Genomic DNA, 27322 nt, shown 5'->3' with positions numbered 1-27322 from the left:
GAGAAAAGACAGGGCATTGGAAACATGCTCTGCCGAAAATTAGGTACAAGACTTTACAAATAATCGTTGCATAATTCAGTCTTATCTGTAAAAATAACTCCCTCACTCACCTTGCAGCACAGTTTGAGGATGAAATTTTTTACAAGATAACCAGGTGTTATTTCTACTTTCTCCTGTATTTTCTTCTAGCCCTTATGTGTAAAAGATTAAACAATCTTATTTCTTTAAACTATAGATTGAATAACAAAAATAACTCTTTTTTATTTCTTGGTATTTTTTTTTTTTTTGGTCTCATAGTATGTGGTATAGTCCATTATTATACCACGGAAGATTTATTATTAAAACATCTCATTAGAAGATACGTAGTAATATAGATTCTGTGGTTTTTGTCTCAAGTTTGCAAGAAACTAATCACATTGCTATATCTTGTACAGGAAACACCATAGACAGATTTTTTTGTTTGTTTGTTTTTTCCTTTTAGAGCATTAAAGTGAAAACCTGCTAAGGAGCTAAAAAAAGTTGGAGCTTTGGAAGAAGTCATATTCATTTTGGATAAAATTTGTATACCTAAAATCACAGCAATCACATTCTTCTTTGAAGGAATCATTTATTTATTTAACATATAAGACAGGATGCTCATTTACCTTGACGTAAAATACACAGCTGATGCACAAGATAAGACAGAATTATACAAAAATACCAAACCTCTGACCTCAAGTCAGTGTACAGGATATGCCACACATAGGACATTCAAAATGCTTTTACTCTCTCAGCTATTTCTAATTATATCAGCTTAAATGACTGTTACCCGATAACTGATTTCTTTTTAAAAATGCATTTATTTAAGGCATATAATAAATTACTAGCAAAGGTTGTGCTTCTTTGTTCTTGAATGCAATCAAAACATTTTCTTATAATGAGTTTATCCAATAAAAGTCTTGTAGAAATGCACATATCCTTAAGTTATTAGTTTTAATGAGTTTATTCTGAGGTAAATTAAAAAATGAACAATGCAATATACTTTATGGTCGATCAAGTGGAAAAGTTTATTGGAGTGATAGATGTTCAGGGCAGTGGTTATTATAAGCAATTAAAAAAAATAAAATGTATACAATTCTTTACACTGCCCATTAACAATTTTACAATCTCACAGTAGTAACATACAGTATACCATTCTCCCTACAGGCCAATATTTCCTAATAAGGAAGGCAGAGCATCTGTTGTATCCTGAGTGCAGGCAGGTGTTGTCAGAAATGAAATACTAAATATCAAAATCTCGTGTGAAATGGTTCTAGAAGGAAGGAGTTCAGAGACATTTCTGTGTCAGGTGATTGTTTTTGCTTGAGCCCAGAGTGTGTCAAACTCTAGGAAATTAGCCCTGCTTAATCCATAGGTAAGAATATGCTTTTGTTCTTATTTAATCAACAATTTAGCTGTGCAAAATCTATGTGTTAGTATTGTGGGCAGGCTATTTGTGGTCCAAGTGAGCTTACAGTATTTTGAGGAGCAAAGATGTAGACATAAAAGATAAATAGTGTCATCTTCACCTACTCCATTTCTTCTGTCTTTCAAGGTGCAAGATGCTGCAGGGGCCTGACAGAAAGATTGTCACCTGGCACTGGACCTGTGTGTGTGGCTCTCTTCTGGTTGGCTGCTCTATGGAGGAAAGGAACAATTATCTTCACTTACTTTTCCCCATTCAATCTCTCTCCATCTCTTAAAAAACAGGGGTGGGGACGGGTAATGTCAATAGGGAATTGTTCGAGAGAGTGACTGGATTTCATTCTGGTGCCATTTGGAAGATTTCTTTTTAAAATTTTGTCCTCAGTCTATATGCCTAGATCAAACTAAAATAAAAGAATTAAACACTGGGTCTCAGTCTGTTGCAGAAGAGCTCCTAAAATTCTTTTCTCATAAGGACATGACTTGTAATAGGCTAAAATAAAATATAATCATAGTTATGAGTGTCATTGGTCCCTGGTTTACTGCCATGATTTCCATAGTTTGTCAGATAAAGGATTTCTGAGTCTCCACTCACCCACAAAGATAACATGCCACCACTCAAGGCTCTGCTAGGGGCACAAAGAAGAAAAGAGCCTTGGTGAGGAAGCCCCAAATCAAAACAAAACATCCCCATTGTTTTGAGAAAAGAAGAAGCCAAGTAGAAGGCAGAAGACAGAGATGCTACAAATTGGCTCTGGCCCCTGCTGCCCAGTCCTCATGGCTTTGAAATTCTCCAGCCTATGGCAGAAGGAAAAATGCAAGGAAGTCTTGCGTAAAGTTCTACATTCATCAGCTACTGGGGAAAAGTTTTGCTATACGTAAAATAGGAAAAAAAGAAAAAGCTGATCTCAAAGACGGGAGTCCAAAGTTAGAAGTGATGAGTCATCTTTGCATATTTTTATGTTGAGATAGTAAAATTTCAGCAAGAAGAGCTCAGTGTGTCTAATATGAGGTGCTGTTCTTGGGGCACGAGAACAGGAGTGGATTCAGGGGTTAAGTTCAGGCCCCTTACAAGGGGCAGAAGGATTTATCCCCAACAGTTAGGAACTGGACTTCCTGGGTGTCAGATGTTGTAGGCGACACCAGGGCTGGGGGTTAAGAGTCTATATATGCTGCTTTACATTTTCCTCAGAGTTGATGGCTAAAGGCTGTTACTTTGAATTTCTGAATTTAAGGTTAAATTTTAATATGAGGATCAAAGAGACTGATTTGTTCACCAGATTACAATGTTAGAGTTTAACTCTATTTTTATCATTCCACATCATAAGGTACAACAGTGCTTCCGTTTGGAAAACAGCATCATTTAGCCTTTTGTAACGTGCTCTGGGTTTCCTTTCATGGCAGAGTTAACATAGTTCACATCCAGTGGTGGCTTCTGAATTTCTGTGTGGAAGGTGTTTAGGGACAGCAGTCTGATTGGAAGCACAGAGGACTCACCTTGAAGCTGTGTTTGCATTTAAGAGTCTGCTGTTTACAATCAAATTGTACATTTTAGTTTAAAAAGTAGCATCAGCTCGAGGATTTTAAGACTCTTCTTTCATTTTTTAGATATTTCCATGGGCAAGGATGGGGATTATAAGGTGCTGATGGAAAGCCACTGGAGGGCTAGATCCTGCCGGCTTCCCCACTGGCACGGTTGCTGATAGTGTCCCATAGTGGTTTGTAAACCTCCTAAAGATGTTCCATCTCTGCAGTACATTCCACTTTGTCCCTGCTCTATAATACCACGTCACCCCTTTAGAGTGCCACTGAAGAACCCAACAGTGAAATCCTGTATAAATGATCAACTCACTGAAGCTGGTATTCACAGCAAACAGGGAATAAGTTTTATTAACCTATTATTTTATTTTATTTACCTATTTTATTAACCTATTAACCTATAGATTTTTCTCCAGTAGTCTTCTTGAAAATGTCCCTTGGGGGAGAAGTTTGACGGGGGTGGGGTGCTTGAGAAGTGCTAGAAATAAATAAAGGGTGCATAGGATCCTATTTTGAAAAATGGATTTGGGAGAAGCTACTTTATTTGAACAATAATGTGAATGCACCTTGCATGTGAGACAAGCTCTGGGCCTGTTTCTCGATGTCGTGCAAAACAAGGTAGTCAATTCACATGGAGTGGGTTACACCAGGTTCGACAAATACTCCTCTGTGTAAAAGCATATTCCACACGAGCCAGAGGAGCCTCCATTCACAGCGTGCAAGCTGTGGCCCTATAGAGAATTCGGGCAGAGTTTCCATAGCTTCTACTACAACCCAGCTGCTTTACTCAATCACAACACATCACTTTTTGTCTTTTGGTGCAAATATTTCCGTTTCCCAGTTGAGCCTCGAGTTTGATTTTATAAAAGGAAAAAAGGAGGTCAGGCGTGGTGGCTCACACCTATAGTCCTAGCACTTTGGGAGGCTGACGTGGGAGGATTGCTTGCAGTCAGGAATTCAAGACCAGCCTGAGCAACATAGGGAGACCATATCTTTACAAAAAATAGAAAAATTAGCCAGGTGTGGTGGTGTGTGCCTGTAGTCCCAGCTACTCAGGAAGCTGAGGCAGGAGAATCGCTTGAGCCCAAGAGTTTGAGGTTGCTGTGAGCTGTGATCACATCACTACTCTGATGTCTGGGCAACAAAGCGAGACCTTGTCTCCAAGAAAACAAAACAAAACAAAAAATAAAAGAAAAAGAGGACATCTGTATATGTAAATATATGCATATGAGTATATAGATGCATTTACAGATAAAATTATCATGGTTGTATAAGCATCAAATTCTGTAAAAATGTCTTTTACCACAAGCCTCTTTTCAAGCACATTTATGACACAGAAAATATTCAGAGACTAAATTGCCCATGAACCTAGTGCTTAGAGGAAAACAGTTTAACAAATTGGATCATGGAAGTTTAAATTGGAACATAGAAGTTAAAAATATTTACAAAGGATGACCTTTTACAATGTCCCTTGCAGGGTTCTGGATTCCTTGAGAAAGTGAAACTGCTTCTCTGTGGCTGCTGTGTAGGTTTGATTTCACTGTGGGTCACCTTTTATATTTTCTTGCTTTCAACTCCTTCCTTTTCTTGTAAGTTTGTATCATTTTATTAATGTTAAAGGAAGGTTATAATTTTAGAAATTGAAATCGAAGAATGGAGAACTATGAAGCATTATGTCTAGTGGGCTTAAACATATCAGTAGTTTTGGCATAATTTACAATATGATTATGTTGTGTGTGACTGTGTATATACATAGACACAACATGTTCTATCTCTATCTATCATCTATCTATCTATCTATCTAATCTGTCTATATAATCTATCATGCAGTCTCTCTCAGTGGTGTATTGAAGCCAATTCATACTGGTTTAAAAGAGCTGACACACATTCCCAGGAATTTTGCAAGCTTATTAGGGTCACTTTTGTAGTTTGAAAATGGCTATGGAGAGAATATTTAGACCATGGAAACTGGCAAATGATACAAACCAGAGATTTTTTTTTTTTCCTTCCTGGATAGTAAGTTGTTAAATAATTTACCAATATACCATTGTAGGTTTGGTCAGGAAAGAGACTACATACATGGTTCGGTTCACAATAGAAGCAATCATCAATTTTTTGAGAATACCAAAGTTAAAGAAAGTTTTGGCAATTTAATTTAGCCAGTAAGCTCATAAATAGTCTTAAATATCACCCACTTTTCTTATTAAATGCTTTAAAATAAAATTGATAAGAGTCTAGCATATTTCTTAACCATTAAATATGTTTTAGAACATTTGTATAAAGCTAATTTGGAACATCTATTGACATTTTTTAATAAAAGCTTCTGTATTTGTTTTTTAAATAGTTGTAGAACTGTAAGCTAAACTGAAGTATTAATAAAAATGACACTATTTGAAAAGTGGATGAATCAAACTTTCCTTGAAGTTATAGCTTTTGTGTTTATTTTTTGTAAACTCTGTCATTTGGTATTGAGGTATTTTATATTCAATTTGTGTGTATACGTGTGTGTGCACATGCATACACATAAAGCTTGACAAATTATAATAATAGGGATATGGAATCTCTGGTTCATTAAGTATTCTACTTAATGACCAGGAATAACTTATGTTAAAAATTGTTCCAGGCTTATAAGTAGCTATTTGATCTGGCCAAACAGTTTTTCCTCTCTTTTTTAAAAACTTTAAAATGCCTTCACTTCTATTTTTCCCCTTAATTAACAATGTACTTAGTTTAAATGTACACACTCCTGGTTGAGCGAATGCTTTGCCTAGCAGTCACAGGTGCTGAGTATAAAATTTAAATTTATCTATTAGATTTACTTCTAAGAATGAGCTGAAATCAAAGCAGGGCTACGGACAGGCTGAGCACTGGAGTTGTACAATATATTAACTCCAACTAAGAGAGACCCTGAGTTTTGTTGGGCAAAGAAAGAACAGGTGGAAAGAATGATTTCTGAACTTGGAGATAGTGAGAATGAAGAAAATTCCAAAAGTGTGTATTTCTGAACAATAACAGGCCAGCAGGAGGACTTCAGGTCTCTAGAAATAGTCATTCTTTCTTGTAGCTATTGGTGACCTTGGCAGCCCCCAGGCACATGCCTTTGGCCTTCAGAATCTCAGGTGTAGATGTGGAGAGCCAAGAGGTAGGCTGACTCTGAGTCTTCAGATAATTCCTTGGAAATTCGTTTGAAAAAAATAAATCCATGACATTTAATTTCTCTGTTGATTTGCTGCTTTTTGAGAAAAGCAGAGCCCAGGACTTTCTGGATAATTACAGGTTCTGGTCTCATAATGGTAAATCGGGTGGAAAGAATAGAGTCATTGCAGAAGTATCAGCAAATTTTACAGCAGTAGTTCACACATGCAGCTACTATACATTCATTCATTGTTATTTTCCTAAGAAACGGAGTGACCTAGGCGCTTATGCTACAGTAGAGTCCGATGAAGCATAATGATTACTTCAAGAACAAAGAAGCACATACGAAGGTGTGATATCTTTCTGTTGGTTTGCGCTTTCAAATCGCAAATTCTTTAAAATACATTTCTGGGGTTCTATGTAAATATTGATATGCCACACTCAAAAAGCAGTGACTTCTCCATAAAATGCAATGCTGAAATGGAATACTGCCTTCTCATGAAAATGAGAATTGTGTTTGGAAATTAAATACCTTTTAAAAAGTCAGACATAAGCATATCCTCACAGCATGGGGGTCCGAATGAACCCTGTACCAAAGAGTTGAGACAATTCCTACTCTGGGTCACATCCTGGAACCCCTAGCATTTAAAAGCAACTCAGCAAAGATGGTTTTAGCATCTTGGTGGCATCTATTTATGCTGCCATGTTCTACTCTGAAACCATGTTAGCGTATCCCCTACACAACATGGCTTTTCCCGACAAATCACTGTTATGCCACAAAAAACTGCTTTAAGTGTTTTTTCAGTACAAAAGAGTTGTACATTTAGAATTTAATATCAAACTTAAGCAAGTTCTGTAAAAGCTTAAATTAATCCATTCAGTGCACGTGTTTTAAAATGAGTCTTTCTTGATTTTCCATCCTACATAGAATTTCAGCTCAGTTGTACTATTTTCCAATCACCTTGGGGGGAAAAAAAACTTTCCAAGCACAAAACCCAACACAAAGATGCTGAATGTATTCTTTGTGATTTAATTCTATTTCAGTCCATATTACATATGGACTCTACCAGAAGAAAACTGTCTCATTTGAATTGGGGAAAGTGACCTTTTTCAGGTAATTCCTTTCTTGGCATTTACAAATGCTGACTGTCATGCTTAACATGGATATCCATCAGGAATCAAGGGGAAAATCTTCATTTATATTGCTTTGGATGTAAATGTTTCAATAAAAATCTTTTCATGCATTCCTTAAATACTTTGAATGGTGATTTAATATATAAACATATTTGTACAAGTTATTCTTTTTCTTTAAAACACTTTGTAACTTTGCTTACTCAACAAAAATGAGTAACTATTTAAAAATATTTTTCATCATTTTATAAAATATATCTTTGTGTTATTCTTTTTGGATAATATTTGATCTGTCATTTTCCAAGTGATTAATCCCTGATGGATTACATAGAGTTATGTGATCATGTCTTTAATTATATTTATAAATTTCTTGTCACATATTTGAGGCAAACCTGAGGATAGATCATTGAATAATTGTTATTTTTTCTCTTACAAAATATTTCATTTTTCCATTTTCTTCTTTAGTGGTCTTTTGAAGAATCCAATCTGTTGAGAAAACACAAAACATAACACAATTAATTATTTAAATCTAGGTAATAAATACTAATCTTTTGGATAAAATTAAATTTAATAATATATTGGCAATTCTGGGCATACAACTACTATTATTGAGAGATTTTTTTCATTGACCTATTAATATTAAATGCCAAGAAAATGACATTTATCAAAGTACTATTTCATTTTTAACTTTTTTGTTGGTTAAATATATCTTGTCCCCTGGTAAAAAGAGTACATGTATTGAACTAATTTAAAGGGTTCTGGGAAAATATTTTGGGAGACATAGAAACTGCAATTAGCTGGCATTGTTTTTACTTTGTCATCAGCTTTTTTTTTTTCAGGAATGTTGCAGAAAATTTTCCATCAAATAACTGATGGTTATAAATTGAGATCATTAGAGCTCAGAGGGCATCTGGTGGGTACACCATGGCTAGGGTGTTAGGAAGTTTTCTGAGTTGTCTGGATTAAATTGAAATGTGTCAGAACATCCGCCTATACAGGCTTGATATGAAGAGCCTTTGAAAACACCCTCTATCATTTGAACATGAAATAAAGTCATTTGGCTATAAGAAAAATTTCACATATGAGTCATATAATTTGGGACATCATAAAAAGTTTTATGTGCTGTATTTATTTCCTGTTATACAGCATAACAGAAAATAAGTATGGGGGCTTCAAGGGACCTTTGCAATTATCTAACCTAAAATACTTATTTTTTTAAAAAAGGAAATTAAGGGTTATGAAGAAGTGGTTTTTCAAATTTGTGTATTTCTTTTTTAAATATGAGAGCGGGCTATAATAGATCAAGCAAAGGCAATGAGTTAATTGTTTGAAAGTGTGGTGCTTTCATCATAAAATTATGATAAATTATGCAAGGTAACCATGTAATTATTAAACAATTGAAGGCTAAGAGTAGACACATGATCAAAAATATGCACTTTTAGCTTAGAAACGTTTTACTCAAGGCCTAAGTCTTCCACCATGCCAGACTCTAGTTTGTGGTAGATGAGGAAAGGTAATAACAGAACAAATGAACATGGAAACAGTAATAAATTAGTCTCCCCAGAAAGCCAATTCTCCTATACGTCTCAGGCCTTCTTCTTTGAGCCAAATGTAAAAGTTGCAGATTCACAAATCATTAGGTTTCTTAACTTGTGCCAGCATGTCCTAAGTCAAAAACAAATCAGACAAGGTTTTCACAGAAGCAGGTGGTGAGTTATTAACACAAGAGTTTTTTCTCTTTGCTGTTCTGCCTAGTTTCTCATCTTCTCCCCTCTTTCTTTTTGCTTCTTCTCAACCTTCCTTTGCTTCTACACATTAAATGTCCTATTTTAAAATAACTTCTGTTATCTAAACTTTTCCACCCAACCAATTCTGTTAACATTGGGTTTTTAATGTGAGTTGTACGATTAGAGTGGAGATTAGGAGAATGTAGTCTATAGCTTCCAATTGGACTGGGCTGATTTAGCCAAAACTGGATACAAGTAAAGTTTGTTTCCAGCCCCCAGACTTTGTTAGCATTGGCTTTCCCTTTTTTCTTTCTGTATTTGTTTAATGATCTTCTTTTTACTACTCTCGTTCAAAACCCTATGGCAAAGGGTTGGGTTAAACAGTCTCCAGCACAAAAGTAGGTGCTTAATAAATGTAACATGGTCTAAATGTTGAGTGGATAAATTCATATGTATAATGTATAAAAGACTAAACAATGGTGAGGTGCTATTAATCATCCACCTCCTACCAGAATATGTATATTGGATGAGGAACAAAGCTCTAGGATTCATAAGTAAATCATCAATGGAGGAGCTTCAGGCTTCAGCGTGACATCAATTTAGGAGACAGGAATGTTCTGAGTCAGATGAAGGAGTTGCAGTGAACTTCCGGAGCCATGGAATTCGGGAGGAGGAGGAAGAAAGGATTATTCTGAGGTGTCTGCTCCAGATCTAGTGAGTATAAAAAGATGCCTGTGGATGAAAGTAGCTCTTCTGAGCCTATTATAGACTGATCACGTGCTTCAGGGAGGCTCCAACATAACTTTAAGGCAGGGGAAAGAGGGATTAACCTTTTTGGTATAATAGAACTGCTGAAAGTCTGAGTTCAACTAGGGACCCTCATTTCAAAACCAAATATTATGTTTCCGAGAGTTTATGACCTTCTTGAACAAAACCCAATTCCTAGAGCTTCAGAATAAAGAGCCCTGTTCCATACCCCACAGCAGTGGGATATACTGGAAAAGCCATGAGATTTGCAGATAGATCACTGTTTGAATCCAGTCATTTACTAGCTCTTGGGAGCGTACTTAACCTCTCTTTGCTTTAATGTCCTAGGGTATAAAATGTAGTTAAAATCCTTGGTTGAAAAATTGTTGTAAGGACAGCAGAGGGAACGAAAGCAGGAGAGAACACAGAGTGATAATAGTTTATGGTGTTGGGACAGGATTCAAATCCTTACTCTGAGCCTTACTTACCATGCAGCTTTGGGGAAACATACTTAACTTTTACGTTCCTCAGTTTCCTTATTACAAAATAAGGTTCACAGTAGCGTTGTGAGTATTGAGTGAGAATGCTGAGTGGCAGTGCTCAAAGCAGTTCCTGGCACACAGTAAGCGTTCAGTAGGAGCTAGTTCCTTCGCTTCTACATGGAATCACAGTTCAGATTGCTAAACCTCCCACAAAAGTGGCCAAACTAACCATATCCTCTGGTCAAGACAGTCCAAAGTTTGTCAAATGACCTTCTTTTGGGCCTAAAAAGAAAGCCTAAGAAGCCATCAGCATGTATCAACACATTTACTGGATGAAAGAAAGTGTTTATTTTTACATTTCTGCTTTGTCAGACTAGTCACTAGTGACTGAAAAACAAACAGGTGAATGAAATTTCCTATTTGCTTTTTTGTCTTAAACAGACGTATACGGCCGTACAGAATCTATCCAGATATTAGGTCTGGCTCTCCTCTTCTCTTGTCAGTGGTGTCCTAAAACTACATGGGCAAGTGCAGCGCTCAGAAGAAAAAGAAATCAACAGAAACGCACTCTATTAGAGATGCATATAAATGAAGAAACCACTTTCTATTATTTCAAGCACAATCTTGACACCAATAAGCCAGGCCTGGGGTACCACAGTGTGGCGAAGCTAGGAATTACAAGGAGAACACTGATACATTGTAAAGTAAAAAGAAGAGCTGGGAGTTGGATACGGTGGAAAATTCTGTCTTGGGGACTTTGCTAGAGAAAAGCCATGGATTCCATTTATAGAATTAAATGACACTGACCTACACCTTTAACATGGTTTTGCTCATCTTCTCTAACAGTAAGGCTCCCAAAGAGGAAGCTATTCATTACAGGATAGTCAGAAAGGATAGGAACAGTTGGGAGAGAAACTTGCTATTCAAACTATTTGATTAAATAATTTTGTTGCTCGTGTATTAGAAAAATAAATATGTAGCCATAATCTGTATTTTTAACATAGTTTAACTATTTCAAAAATAATAGGTAAAACATACAGGGATATTACTTTATAATAGATGCTAATTTGATAATTAAATTGAAAAAAAATTGAATTAAACTTTTCTATGGGATTTTATTCTCTATTAAATTTATCCCAAAAGTTATCATCTCAGTTTTGTTTAATTTGAAAGTGATAAAGCTGCTAAGAGTTTTAAAAATCTTGTATATCTCAGCCTAAGCAAAATGCTATGTTAATATCCAGATTTATTCAAGACAAAATGGATGGTAGCTCAATTTTACAAAAGGATTTGAAACAAGAATCTGTGAAATATTAAGATCTCCCTTATACCAACTAATTAGTAAATCCGTTGTCTGCACTCAGGCATACAATTTATTGCATAGAATTTGGTACGTCTATTTACACCTTAAAGAAGTATTTGATCTCTAAGATACATAGAAATGTGTGACTAAAACAAGCCTTATCTTAACCATGAATCTACTATTTATAATATATGTCCTTAAATTGACATAGAAATTCATTCTATTCTTTTTTTATTAAGGAGATTTTTTTCATTCTTCCCTGCTTATAAAAGTAATGCATACTCATTGTAAAATTTCAAATGTTACAACATATGGAAATCCTCTATAATCCTACACTCTACAGAGATCCTCCATGATTTCTGAATATGTCTAAAGGTTTTTTCCGTTACAAAAATTGGATCAAGTTGTGAAAAATGTTTGAAATATTCATTTTTCTTGTTTTTCTTTATATTATTATAATTTCAATGTTTGTTTCATTGCTGTATAATGCTATATTACACAACATGGAGAAATCATAATTTATTTCACCAATTTGCTAATAATTGAAATAGAAAGTCAAAGGAACTTTGGTGCTTACCTTCCACAATGCTAAAATGAGCAGCATTAACAGCAATAATCCAGCAAAAGCACTCAATAGGATGACCCATAATGGCACTCTGCCCGGTAGCCCATCTTTGGATAGCTGAATAGCAAGCTGAAAATTATTAAACAAGATTGTTAACAGTGGTAAACACCTATTAGAACTCCTGGAACACTGAGTTCTTGCAGGCTATAATTTTATACTAAGCAGTGTACTTAATCTCATTACTACATACAGAGAAAACATTGAGTCTCCATTTGAAAATGCCCTTCATCTATTCTAAATCTCTAACTATGTCAAATTTTATTATCACTGAAAAAGAATTTCTAATCTTATCCTTCAGAAATTTATACCTAAAGAGTAAAATGTCAATGAATCAGAATGCTCAGGGATAGGACTGAATTTTTGTTTAACTCAGGGAGAACCAAAACACTGCATGTTTCAAAGATTAATTAATAGACTTTACTGCATTGTCATAATAGCATTAGTTTAGGCTGATGTCACAGGTTGTCAATATAAAAACCTGAGTAGATCTCCTTATGTTAATTCTAATGTGGTTTTTTGTTTATAAATTGAGTGTAAGTTTCCTATTAATACATTAAAATGCACAAATCTCAAGTGTACAGATAAGTGAATTTTTACATGTATATTCACCCCAATGTGCTTTTTATTATACCACACTTTCTCTTCCAGTTGACTTATCTCTTGGTCCACATCTATAAATTAAGTACTAATTGAAGTAAAACTGTGAAATGGGCAGCTTTTAGTGCTCCAGATACCCAAGCTCTTGCAAGGTGGCCCCCAAACTTCAGTGAAACCTGTTTTCTCTGTGTCTCATCCCTGGGGTATTTGAAAAAAAATAATTCAGGGTAGATATAAATGGTTGATAATAGCCCAAGTTTTTGTATTTGCATTAACAGGGAACATCTCAATTCCTTCACCTATAGGGGCAATTAGGGTAGAAAAGGAAACTAACAGGAGAGATATTTGTATGTAGTAGATACAAATCGAAACCCCTCAAATCACTTTAGGTAGGTCACAGAACTGCCAAGAATGTAGATATATACAGAATCAGACCATTAAGACAGATTTTTTTTTTTTTGAGATGGTATCTTGCTATGTTGCCCAAGCTGAGCTCGAATTCCTAGGCATAAGCAATCCTCTCGCCTCAACCTCCTGAGTAGCTGGGACTATAGGTGTAAGCCACAAGCCACCATGCTAGGCTAAGACAGACTTTAAACACGTCTAAAACAATTCCCTGAACTTACAGATATGAAAACTGGAATCTAGATAGGATCAATGACCTCCCTTAGATCATACAATTACGAAATGATAACTTTTAGTATTAACAGTTTTATAAATATATTAATAGGTATAATTTTCCATTAGGACTAATGTAGAATAAATGTCCCCAGGGGAATTTATAACTAACATTTTTGGGAAATAAAACTTATTATAAAGTTTCAACACAACATATTTAGGAATCAAATGTACTTTCCCCAATATAATCCATGTTCATATTTTGTAGGTTTTTGGTGAAATATTGACTTTTCTGTCTGTGGAATAACTCTCCATTTTGCATTGATCAGGCTAATTGCTCTTTACGAAGTAAGTAAACATTATATGCCTGTATTTTCCTTTTTCTTTAAAGGTACATATTTATTAGAGGTCATAGACATTGGAATAATTTCAAATAAGCAATTTTAAAAGAACATTTGAATGTTAGGGAGCCTCTAAATAGAAATTTATGATTCACATGGTGTTGTTTGTCCACATGGGATATTTAAACTCTCTCCAAAAAGGGAAATCATGCTGAAGTATCTGTGTCTGTAACAAGTAGTTGGACTTATTTTATAGGAGGACAAGAGTAAAAAGCCTCAAACCTTTGTATTTTTGCCAAGAACTCAAGTCTGAATTTGTATTAGGGAATACCATCTCATTTTTGTTTCAAGTTTCCTGATGACTAAATGAAGAAAACTTTAAAAAACTTACATGTATTCTTATACAGTATAAAGATACCTTTTGTAAAGAAATTATTTTTCAAGCCTGCTCTTCAGATGTCAGCGGCATCTTATAATTTCAATTTTTAAGGAGGAAAGTTACCCATGCATCATTTGTTATCAAGGTGAAAGTAAAAACATCCATTTACTGTGATAGTTAGAAGTGATAAAGTCAAACATGGCATAGTAATTGTAAATATCATGATTTTCCCAGTTTCTTACAAGAAGAATGAGACTGAAATCACACTTGAAGCAAAGGAAGTATAATTTGAAGCAAATAGTATCTGTCACTTATTGAGAGCAGTGCCAGTCACTGCTTAAAGGAAAATAAGCAATTATAAAACATTATGTCACAAAATTCAGAGTAAAATGTATAATGTTTTCAAAACTTAGAGTTGCACTTACCTCTCTTTTTTGATTGCTACTACTTAAAACCAGTGATGTATTTTCACTCTGAAGTTCTCCCCTTACAGTAAGATTTAAGCTGGAAAAATGGGCCTGAAAAACAAACAGGATTTATTTTAAATATATTATGCTAATCAAAATGAGAGCTAGTTATGTTTGAGTAGTACAATTATTAAAGTTAAGGTTTCTCTGAGAGACTGAAAACACTGGTTTTGTTAACTTCTAAAGGGAACTGGTAGTATCAAATGATGACCGTGTATCCATCTTTCTTCCTTTGGCCCCCCAAATCCTCTCTTAGATCCTTGTTATTGAATGGAAAAAACTTCTGAATAATTTCTATTCAGATTTACCCTTAGAAAAAAGAAACTCAACTCAAACTCTCCCTGCCATTACTGTAGGTAGGAATGAAATAGCTACACTCTGGTGGATGAAGTTTACAGAGACATTCATTTAGGATTAAAAATGAAATCGCCAGTATTCAACATTTTTTGACTTATAAAAATAGCAACTTACTATGATCAAACCTAAAAATGGCAATTTCATGTGATCGACTAAATACTTCCTAAGAAAGAAACAAGGAATATAAAATTCAATAAACTAAGTTTTAAGGTAGCTTTAAAACTTTCAGACAGATTCAGCTTTATAAAGGGTTAAAAATATCTTCCAAAATATATTTACATAGAATAAAAGTCTGGTAAAACACAGTAAATCCAAAATATATGCCAGCTCTCTCCTTTAGTGGTGTCATGAATTTTCATTCTATAATCTTTATACCTTAACTGAGTTCCAAAGTATTAAGGTAAGTGCAAGCTTTGGTACTGGAGAGGTATTTATCTCTCAAGGTGCAAAGAAAAAGGATAAGAGAGACTGGAAAAAAGTATATTGATCTGGAAGGGACTTGGAGATAACTTAGTTCTTAACAGACAAGGAAGATGAGACCCACATAGCTGTAAGTAGAACTGGGACTTAGATCACATTCCCTTCAACTTCCAGTCTCACGTTCTTTCCAACAGCAGCGCTGTGCCTTGCACATATCAAGTAGTAAGCAAATATTTGTTGATTTGATTCAATAATGAAATAGAACAATGCAATTACTCACTTTTATAAAAGTTGGTTTCCACAAGATAAGCGAAACATTCACTTGGCTTACGTCAGAAGGCATGAGATTACACGTGATAGTAGCAAATTTACATGTACTGCAATCCTGTTTAAATGTCCAGAGGTACATATTAGTATTCTTGCCATTTGATCAAATATACTATATTCAAATACCTCAGATAATTATTTCTAGGTCAATATTAAGTTTACTCACTTGGAAAGCCTAAGGTAAAAATAGCACTTGTCCTAATTTACCTGAATTGTTCCTCGTTTGAGATCGTCAGATTTTGATATAGTCCTTTTCTTTCCAGAGTTGACACCAAGAGGATCCTCAAGGACACGGGGTCTGCAGTTTGCATTCTAAGAAACAAAAGTATTTCTTTTATCAGACAGTGCCCATATGTCAGAGGGAAAAATGACTTGGTACGATAATGTGAAGAATCTGTGAATGACAGCATTGCCATATATTAAAGATCCACCTTCATTAAGTGTGCTTAAGAAGGATATTATGCACCAGCAACATATCATATATACATACATACCAACGCCCAGATAATAATTCCTGTTACCATGCTATTTTTGAATTGTAATGAATACCAGTGAGGTTGTTACAGAAAAGATAGAACGCTAGTAGAACTTACTATTACATGAGTAATGCACTCATTAATTTATTGCTGTCATCAAAGATTAGCTTGTAAATTTCCATAATACAGAGAAAGAAAAAACCTTAAACCTCTACTGAGGAAAACAAAAAGGGTTAGCATTTGTTCTTCAGTATTATGGCTCCTATGATGGCTTATGAAACAGAATTAGAAAGCGAAGGAAGTTTATCTGTATTTATGTATTCATCCAATAATATTTTTGAGTCCCTACACACCAAGGGTAAGAAACTTAGTCTATATGGGAAGAAGATGTAAGTGGATAGACCTATACATGTTAAAATGCTATTTTTACAAGATAACTGGGTCTCAGATTCTTTCTCTAGACTTAATCTAATAAACCCTTTGCAAGCTGGAGCCCATTCTACTAAGTGAAGTATCACAAGAATGGAAAAACAAGCATCACATATACTCACCATCAAATTGGTATTAACTGATCAACACTTAAGTGCATATATAGTAGTAATATTCCTTGGGTGTTGGGCAGATGGGGCGGGGAGGAGGAGATGGGTATATTTACCCCTAATGGGTGTGGTGTGCACCATCTGGGGGATGGACATGCTTGAAGCTCTGCCTTGGGTGGGGCAAAGGCAATATATGTAACCTAAACATTTGTACCCTTGTAATATGCTGAAATACAAAATTAAATAAATAGATAAATAAATAAATAAAAATGGAGAAAGAGAGGGATTGTTTTGGAGATCTGGGCCAATGAGAATTTATTTGGTTTTATATTTATGCTAATGGGAATTAACTAACAGAGAAATCTTAGAACATGATACACAGATGCTTAAAGACCCCATTCAATGTGTCAGCCCAATTTGGGGATGGCTTCTGCTCTCAAAGGTCAAAGGCAAGTTTCTTAAAAGGCAACTGAGAGTTCAGTCCAATTGTTTCCCTGCCAACACCCATGAGATATGTGAATAAACTTTTTCTGAACAGCCAAAAATAAAAATAAAATTAAAATAACCCCTTTGCTTTCTCAGTGCTCCCTACATTCTTGATAAAAGATAATAAGGATAAAAGTTCATAAGTAGTATGAAAAGTATAATTTTTTCTCTTTTTAGATTCTTGCAAATCTGCTTTTTTGGATTAGAGGGAAATTCCAGAAGTTTGCTTTCTGGAAGTTTGCTTCTTCTATGCCCTTAGGTAAGCCAACTATCACTGCTGCTATTTCTTGTTTTCTGAGAATACTTTTAAAATGTGCAAAAAGACAGATTGTCAAACATTGAAATCACACATTCATTAATTCAATATTTACTGTGATTTTCTGTGTTTCAGGCACTAAACCACAATAATTAACTATCATATAGTCTGATTGAATGCTACAAGTACAAATGGGGTGCAATACTGCGATTGTTTGGGATAAGTGAGTAAACAACTATTTTATGTGCAGCTGTGTGTGCAAAGGAACAATTAAATCTCTTTATAGAGTTGTTCAATCACTAAAAACCAATTAAAGTGTAACAAAAACTTCAGGCATCAATCAACAATTACCTAAAATATACTTGGGTGGATTAAATAGTGATCCCACAAAAGACATGCCCAACTCCTAGAACCTAGGAATGTGAACTTATTTGGAGATAGGGTCTTTGCAGATGTAATTAAATTAAGGATCTCCAGAAGAGATAATTCTGGATTTAGGGTGGGCCCTAAATCCAATGATGACAGCAGAAACAGGTTGAGACAGAGGAGGAGAACACACAGAAACAAAGAGAAGAAGACCATGTGAAGACGGAGGCAGAGACTGGAGTTATGCTGCCACAAGCCAAGGAACCCCAAGGGTCAGAAGCAGCCACAGCAGCTAGGAGAGGGCAATGAAACAGAGAATTTTCCTCAGAGGCTCCAGATGGAGTCAACACCTTGATTTTGGACTCCTGGCCTCCAGAACTGTGAAAGAATAAATTTCTGTTGTTTTTAGTCACCCAATTTGTGGTAATTCGTCACAGCAGTTCTACAGAATAATATATCTACTAAATAACCAGTGGAAGTTATTATTATTCAATTTTCTACATGCCTCTCCATATTACTTTGGTAAAAACTATCCCAAGTGACATGCAAAACAAAAGGCATGATCGAGGTGGAAAAGATAGCAGCAATGACATAATTCCGGGGCACACATGACTTACATCAGAAGATGACCATCCAGTTGGGTACAGCACAGGGTAACCATCTGACGTCAAATTGGGGAATGAAATTGACAGCTTAAGTTCTGGCATTGGAAAATGTCCACTTTTTCTGATCTATAGGAAAAAAATAGAAATGTAATCCTTTCTTCCTCTTTCAACTGCATCTTTTCTGTCTTACGGAGGACTTTGGTTTTTAGTTGATGGATTAAGCTGTGTACTATTTTGAATCCCAAATGAATGCAGACAGTTTATGGCACTGTACAGAGAACTGGGTTAATTAAACTAGCAAGAAAATATGGATGTTTGATGGTCAGTGGTCATATGATCAGCTACAAACATATTGTTCCTCCTTTCTCCACACCCCAAACAGGATTAGGATTAATGGAGAATCAGAATTGAACATTTTTCTGTTTTTAGGCTCTTGCCATGCTCACCGTCCTTTCTAACATACCAGGCTTTTTGGAGCTGGAAAAGAGGGAGATCATTTACCTGCTCCACATGGAACAGTTTAGCATATTTTTGGTTGCCTTAACTCAGTTTTCCATAACTCCTTAAACCCATAAATCATCTCTAACCCTGACTACATAGGATCTGTCACCACCACACAGGCAAATCAGACAGACACCCGTCTTCTTCCCTTCACCATCCTATCCCCAGCCAGGGCTATTGTGTCTCTGGCTGTTGATAATCTGGTCTGATATGAGTCAGATTGACTTTCATCTCAATTTCCATTTGTTTTTATCCACTAACCCAGAATTCTCACTCAATATCATACTCTGCCACCAGTGGTGAGCATAGCTTAGAGAGGAGGGTGGGCAGGACGAAGTTCAGCAGGAAGCTGAACACACTATCCAGAAGTCCCATCCTGCTTAGAAGGCACAAGTGAATTGGGGCAACCAGGTGCAGTGGCCTTCCTTCCTACCGCTCAAGCATGATCTCCAGGCTCTGACCCCATGGCACCCCTGTGCAGCATCTTTAGCTCCTTGATCTACATGGATAGATGCCAGGAAATCTACTGACCTACCTAACTGAAACTTCTCGACTGAGAGCTACTCAGATATGGAGCAATTTCCTGTGATTGCTAAAGATTAACTACATCCCTTAATCCTGGAATTCTGGACATTCCTGACCAGCTGTGCCTAGCCTCTTAAACATGCTGCTTGACTCTTTCTTTTATAGTAATATGTCCTAGGCTTGCCTGGCATGGACTCCTAGTCGAATTCTGTTTCCTGATACTTCGTCAGAAATCGTGTGTTCTGTAATTATCATTTATTTGTTCTGATTAAAAAAATGTTCTTTGTAAAAGTATTGGAAAATGCTGAAAATAAACAGAAATAAAAGTTTCTTACAATTCAATGACCTTGGTAACATTTTAGTGTAAGTTACCTATCTTTATTATTTGCATATATGCATATTTTATAAAATTTGTATCACATAAAATACAAAACTTTGTATCCTGTCCATAAAATTTATTATGCTATGGTATTTTCCATAAACTTACAGGATCTTTGAGAATATGACTGTTAATACCTAATAGCAACCACAATATTAATATTTATTGTTGATTATGTGCCACACACTGCCAATCTTCTTATTTGCATTATTGCCTTTAACCCTGTTAACAACCCTAGGTGGCAGATTCTCTTATTATCTCTGTTTTATCAATGAGGTAACAAGGTTAGAAAGAGCACAAAAAACTTCCAAGATCACAAGAGATGGTAAACAGCAGAACTAGGGTTTCTTACTCTAAAATGTACCCTCTAAAATATTATAATAAATCCCTTCCATTGAATGTATTATATACTCTTCATTGAATACATGATAATTTATTTAAGTAATTTTATGCTGTTAAGCTTTTAGATTGTGCCAAGATTTTAATTTTTAAACTATCATAAATAACATTGTTAAGAATATCCCTGAAATCTCTGAATCACCAGTAATTTCCTAGGGAAAATTCCTAGCAGTAAAGTTACTGGGTCTCACCTAAAAAGTGTTACTCTTAAAAATTCCATTATTCTACTTCTAGAATTTACCTCAGCAAAATAATCAGAGATGCACACAGAGATTTATGCTCAGGGGTGTGCCTAACAATGTTATTTATATCAACAGTATTTATAATAGTCAAGGAGTACCTGTTTCAAATCTGGACCCTAATAAGTTACAATGTATGAATATCTACAACATTCAAAATCTTTTTGTTTTATTTCTTTCTCATTGTTTGCTGAATTCTCTTATTCAGGAAAAGTGAAAGAGGTTGGAGAAACCTGATAGCCTGAATTCTAAAAATTTATACCAGAATCTAGTAGAGTGACTGGCATTGATACTAATTTCCAGGGTATATTGTCACAGGAATTTTAGCAAAGAGCACAAATAAAAACAATGAGATTCATCTTGAGAGTATACATTTATATCCACTTTGTAAGAACTTCCTTTATCATTGTTGGCAATTCCTAAAAAGATTGAGACTATCTTTATTTATAATTATGTTGCACTATTTCATACTTGTGAATACATATTTAAATTCATTTGAATTGGGCTTCCTTTTTTTCCTGAGTAATATTAGCTTGAGTCTATCTGCTAGTAGGCATTACCTAAAATGAAATTCCATGATTCTTTGCTGTAGTGGTTAGGAAAAGTTTGTTATGAATGATTCAAAAGGAAAAATAAATATAATGGAAAATTATCACTTAAGGAGGTGGTAGAACCAAAATCAGTAATTTATAGTATAATACATATAAAAGGTTGCAATGAACAGAATGAGATACATATTTGTATGTTGAATAAAGAAAAACGTTGCCAAGATAATTTTGAAATAATCAATTTTTAAAGTAGTCATAATTATTAAAAAGGTACTTTTCTCAGTCATACTGAAAAAATAATGTAAATGAAATCTACAGGTTTATAGGTACTATCTATATGGTCCCATAATTTATTTTTTTCTAGGAAGTCATTCTAATAATTGTGTCTTACAATGAAGAAATTAGAGACCTAAGTCTTTAAAATTGATTCAAAGTATAATTATCATTAATTTAAATAAAATATTAACAATAGTGAAATTATAAAGAATATATGCTGGAATATAGAGATTAAATGTTTAAACAACATGTTTCTATGTGTTAATGCTTTTATTTATAAATTTACAAATAACTCCATTATAATACTAATTTAGGGGTAATTTCTTACCAAGTAGAAGATATTAATTTCATTTCCAATGTCCTCAGTAGAATTAATAACTTCAGGGACTGTTTCATTGGCAGCAACTGAAATATGGTATTCACTTGCAGAGCTTAAAACAATTGAAAGAAGAAAAATAAAACATGACAAAGTTTAAATTTTATTTGGCCTCATTCTTTTCTTTCTCCATACCATGTAATTCTACAAAAATACTTACAGAGATTTCAATTCAGATGGGAAATTCTTTTACCCTGAAACCTAAAATTAAATCTTTGAGGAGGGCAAGAAGGATTATATAATTTAGTTCAACTATAATCGATGCTTATTTAACACTAACATGCTAAAACATGTGTAGTTTTTTAAATTAAAATTTCATTGTTAACAAGTGAAAAGTTTTTCTGTATTCACTAATACCATTTACATTTAGTGAACAGTCAAGCTAAAACTTGGTATTTTTAGCAGTGCTGAATTTCAAAGAAATTTAAAAAATTGTTTACCTTTTTATAATTTAAAGTTCTACATTTACTGCTAAATTTAGGAATTTAATCTTCTCTGTACAACTTATCTATGTTCTTTGGATGAACTTAGTAAAGTAACATATTTGTAAGTAGCACTTCAGTCAAGGGAAGACAAATAAAAAATATTTGTGTTTGCCAAAAATTGATTTTAAGTAAATAGAAAAGTCCTAGGAAAAATCAGTGAACCAATAGCAGTAGATACAGCAAAACAGAAAATAGCCAACAGAATTTAAAGGCTATGAAATATAAGCAATATATATGTATATATCCTCTAATCTTATTTTTGCAGTCTCTTAGTAAAGTGCCATAGAAAATAAATTAATAAAATAATAAGACTTTTAGACGAAACTGAACTTGCCACTGATTCTTATATTTTTTTGTATGCCTTGCATGTGTTTATTTAGGAAAAGCTTGGAGTTCTGCTTAAGTAAGAGAATTTATAGAGGGAAAGTTTGTCAACATGATTGGTGTTTGGACAAATAAAAAGTTCTTAAGAGAAAGAAATGGTTTATGAATAGTGGAAGAAATAAATAGCTCTTGTCAATGAGAAATGCTTTAATTACATGTGTCCGGATTGGGTAGGCCAATCAGATCCCACAGGATGAGGATGACGGCCAAGAAATATGCTGATGACCTCTAAGAAAACACTGTCTTTGAGAAGGACTTGTGGGTCTTCAACTTGCATTTAGGAGTTAGGACTGGACTGCTAATGCAATCTGGTATAACTAGCACTTCTCATTTTGGATTATTTAGTATAATGGTTCTCAAACATTAGGGTGCATGAGAATTACGCACCTGGAGGGTTTGTTTTACACAGATTGCTGGTCCTGTTTCTAGAGTTTGTGACTCAGTAAGTCTGGGGTGGAGCTGGAGAAGTTGCCTTTCTACCAAGTTCCCAGGTGATGCTGATGCTCCTGGCCTGGGACCACACTTTAAGAACCACACCCGGTTAACAGAAAGACATTGACATAAAAATTCACTTTTCTCCTACCTGTAAAACTGTAGACCGACTTCATATTTTACGGGGATAGAAATGTTTACTTCATTATCAGAAAGGGCTTCAGGAGGTTCTTCGCTGTCACTAGACAATGCATAGCACATTCAGACAAATCACTAAATCATTAACTACTCAGCGACATTCCTAAGCATTTGACAGAGAAGCTTATCTTGACAACCAAATACTAATAAAAGCACAAAAGAGTAGAAGTTTTGATTATTTTTTGATTGAGGTGAAGAGGGAGGTCAGAGATGAGTATTGTTGAAAGTTCCCACATTGATTCTTATGTGCAGCTAGAGTTGCAAACCACAGTGATTTATGTTTCACAAAGTCTGTGACTGATAAGAATCCCTAGGTTTAACTGTTAAAATACACAGATTTATTACTGGGCTTCTCTCCCAGAAATGTGGATTTAGTAAGTCCAAACTGGGGTCCAAGAATTCATGTTTTTAATGCAAATCACCCCAGATGATTCTTATTTACTTATTGTGGATGAGGACCTTGCAAAGAGAAGTAACGAGGGTCCCACAGCTGAGAGGATGTCTAAAATCTTCTCTTTTCTCCTTTAAATAGTCCTTCCAGATTAAGTACTAAGTACTTGATACTCATGTTATTTGTTAGGCACTTATTTATTCCCTTGATTTTGTCATTTTAATTACATATTACATAAACACATGTATATATGTGTATGCACACATACACAAACACACACATCTCATGTTCCCCTGTATTAAAAAAGCATGTACCAGTGATGCAATGAGGGATGAACACTGGCTCTGGGGCCAGAGAATGGGATTGTTCTATAACACCGATACCCTCTGGGCAAGTTATGTAATCTCTGTGTCTTGGTTTCTTCATCTATAAAATGAAGATTTTTTATCATTAAATGATTTATAAATCATGACTAAATGAGTAATAAATGTAAAGTACTTAAGATTGTGCCAAGGGCACAGGAAACACTCAGTAAGTGTTAGCTTTCAGTACTATTATCACATACATCCCTCCACCAACTGACCAAGCACCTGCCTGCTGTCTCACAGAATGGGCAATGGGTACCTTCTAATGGCCCTGCTTATTTCCAAGTGTATAAAGTGGCTTGAAATGAGCAATAGGGCAGTGAAACAGCATTCTGCCTTGAGTTACAGGTATTTGTGTGACTGAGCTCTTAGTATGAATGGTCCCCTTCCCTCTCATCTATTTTACACTGCGGCCTTCCCAAATTAATCTTAAAAAGCAGCTCTGTACATATGACTTTACCTCTCAAAAATTTTTCTGGCTCCTCACGGCCTGTTCTATTAGGAAAAAATGCCTTGTACTGACATTCGGTACCTATATACCATGGTGGGATGCACAGTCCCTGTTTACTTCCCATTACTACTTAAGTATTCCCTACCTTTCAGCTAAAATGTGTTACCCAATATTCCTCAAAGAGATCAGCTGGTCTACCTTGAGTTTTTGATCAAGTTGTGTATGTTGCCTGAAATGCTCACCTAATCCTATTCACCAAGCTCTCTGTGAAATGCTATCCATCCTTCAAGTTCTTTTTCAATTATAATTTCCTTGATAAGGCCTTCTTGGGTTCTCATTGCCAAGCGGATATTATTCCAGACTCCATTAAGTTTCTGACACATGGTTTTTATTTCTATGATGGATCGTCCTTACTTTATCCTGTATTACAATAATTTTACACCAGTCTCAACCCTCTGCTGTAATATTCACCCCATGAGGAGGTTCATGCCCTTAGTAATTTTTATTACTTCTTACAGTGAATAATTCAATATCTTGTTCATAATAGGTGTCAAATATTTTTGAGTTGAATTGAATTGAACATTCAGAATTAATTCATCTATTAATTATTTTCTCTCACTTATTCATTTACTCTACATCTACTTATTGATTATTATATGCCAGGCACAATACTAGTTACTGGGAAACAAAGTAATAAAAGACAGAATTAATCTCACTGGAGATGGCCCCATGAAAAATTACACTTAGAAGAAAATTAAACCACTATTCCAATTTCCTTATTGGCCTTTTGGTGTTTTTAGTCTGTGATACCTTTCAGAAGCTCTGACTGATTAGATTAAAATTTATTTAACTACAAAATGATATCATGAAACTTTAAGTCCACCTAATGATTCAGTTGACCTTGATGGGCAGCCAGTAAAATTTTTTAAATTAGCAGAGCTTATAACATTTTTATGAATTTACATGAAATTTGCAGATATAAGTGATGTGTGATTATAATATATTCTATAGCTCATAGAACCTAATCTAGTTAGGTGAATTATTCTTACTAAGTGAAAATTTCTTCATTTTGCTAATTACTGATAAGGGTGTTTTTGTGAAGCAAAGTGGTCCGTTGCCTTCCACTTCTATTGATTTCATACAAGCTATAAGAAGCTGCCAGTGAGACTATAAAGCAAATATTCCAAATACACAAAAGAAATTATGTACATACATACACATACACTCACACACACATATAAACCAACCTTGTTGCACTTAAATGAATGGTCACATTTTCCATGAGATGAGATGTGTTAAACTGAAATAGTATTTTGAAAGTTACCTATGAGATAAAAAAAGATATATCTTTAGGAACAGATTAAAAAAAGTTTACTTTGATTACAATATTCAATTTACATAAATGCTATTACCTAAACTCAAATTATGAAGGTATTTAAGAAACATTATGTTACAAAATAAAACCTCATCACATCTCAAAAATAGATAGAATATAATATTTGTGTACTTTTTAATGTGAATAAGCAATATCATTTGCATATTGCTATGGTCTGAATGTTTGCGATTAAGTTTCAACACATGAATTTTGGGGGGACACAAACATTCAGACCATAGCAGATTCCAAGGTGTCACAATTTTGAATTCATTTTTTTAATCTGCATTATCCTAAACTACCATTAGAAGGATTTCTATATTTGGCTTTGAGCATATTATTCTTCATATTCAATTGACGCATGTATTTTGTACATTCTTCTCACCATTTCTCCTTTTCTCAGAAAAGGATATCCAACTTTACATGTGATATTACGTTTGGATTCACAACTGTCTTTTTGGATAGCCTAGGAAGAGAAAGTAAACAGAGTTAGAGCTGAAAGCAGGTAAAATACGTGAACTTTTTTTTTTTTTTTTAAGAATTTTCCCAGCTGTGCCTTGGTGATCTCCTTGCCAAGATTTGTCTCTCAGTTCAGCCAGGAGAGTCACAGCATTCTGTGACCACCTGTTCCAGAGCCCATGAAAATCTAAAAACATCACTCAAGGGCGCCTGAAATACAAAGCATATCTCACTGTCCTGCCTAAATCCTCAGTTGTAAGATGGGAGTATTAACAGCCCCTACCTCACCAGGATTACAGTAGCTCAGCAAAATAATCCACACACACCAGACTGGCACACAGCAGCCCGCAGTGAACTTCAGTCATTAGAGAAGTTTAGCACAGTGGATAAGAGCCAGGATTCAAATCCCAACTCCACCACTGTTAGCTTTTTCCTTGCCAAGGTTCCTCACCTCAGTGGGGTTCACCACACTCTATTCCATCAAACTTAAAATGCCATTGGACATGTGCCACACCATTATTTTATATGTCAATAGGAAGCAGAAATAATGCTGCCAGGTAAATAAACATGGTATCAACTGTAAAATGCAATTGCAGAAATGTTAAAAATGTGAAAAAAAGGCTTCATCTGTGAATCTCTGCGCTATAGTAATATTTACTTATAAAAGAATTAATGGGAATTAAATAAGTGAAATCCTTAGAACAGTGTCTAACATGTAGTATGACTCAAGAAAGGGTTGCTGTCATTATTATTACTGTTACTGTTAATATAAGTGGAGGAGATGCACTGACTCTCTGCTGGGGCCGTTAAATTAGCTGAAGAGGGTATAGGCTATGATCTTTAACACAGCACTTTTTCAAGAGAAAATGTTAGTGGTAATATTTCTCCAACATTATTTTGCATGTTTATATTTATAATTAATATTCTTAACTGAATCCAAAATATGCATAGTAATATGTGACATCTTTTTCAAGCCTTAGTCATCATGTCTCTAAGTGATATCCTAAGAAATGTGATAAATATCAGTGCAAATGTGAATTTACAGAAGCTAGACAACAGTGTTTTAATACTATGTATAATAAGTATATTGCTTTTAATAGGAATCACATATTATTAATTTATATAAATATATGCATTATATATTAATATGTATTAACTCTGGGGGATTTATTTGGA

The 27322-nt window shown here is 34.8% G+C and overlaps 1 protein-coding gene across 1 annotated transcript in view; it reads right to left on the bottom strand.

Annotated features, from left to right (window-relative positions):
- Positions 1–6471: 6471 nt before the first annotated feature.
- Positions 6472–27322, bottom strand: part of ITGA1 (integrin subunit alpha 1) — a 145759-nt gene continuing 124908 nt past the window's right edge. The window contains exons 20-29 of the mRNA XM_045566478.1: positions 26073–26153; positions 25563–25639; positions 23062–23151; positions 21562–21664; positions 18379–18492; positions 15846–15950; positions 15592–15696; positions 14493–14585; positions 12085–12201; positions 6472–7734 (exon numbers count right to left, since the gene is read on the bottom strand). Coding sequence (XP_045422434.1) covers positions 7690–7734; positions 12085–12201; positions 14493–14585; positions 15592–15696; positions 15846–15950; positions 18379–18492; positions 21562–21664; positions 23062–23151; positions 25563–25639; positions 26073–26153 — 930 coding nt within the window. The 3' untranslated portion in view covers positions 6472–7689. The remainder of the gene's footprint in view (positions 7735–12084; positions 12202–14492; positions 14586–15591; positions 15697–15845; positions 15951–18378; positions 18493–21561; positions 21665–23061; positions 23152–25562; positions 25640–26072; positions 26154–27322) is intronic.

The sequence above is a fragment of the Lemur catta genome, chromosome 12, assembly GCF_020740605.2.
Source record: "Lemur catta isolate mLemCat1 chromosome 12, mLemCat1.pri, whole genome shotgun sequence".
In the NCBI taxonomy this organism is placed as follows: Eukaryota; Metazoa; Chordata; class Mammalia; order Primates; family Lemuridae; genus Lemur; species Lemur catta.
Note: the sequence above shows the minus strand (reverse complement) of the source record. Positions and strands in the feature narration are given on the sequence as shown.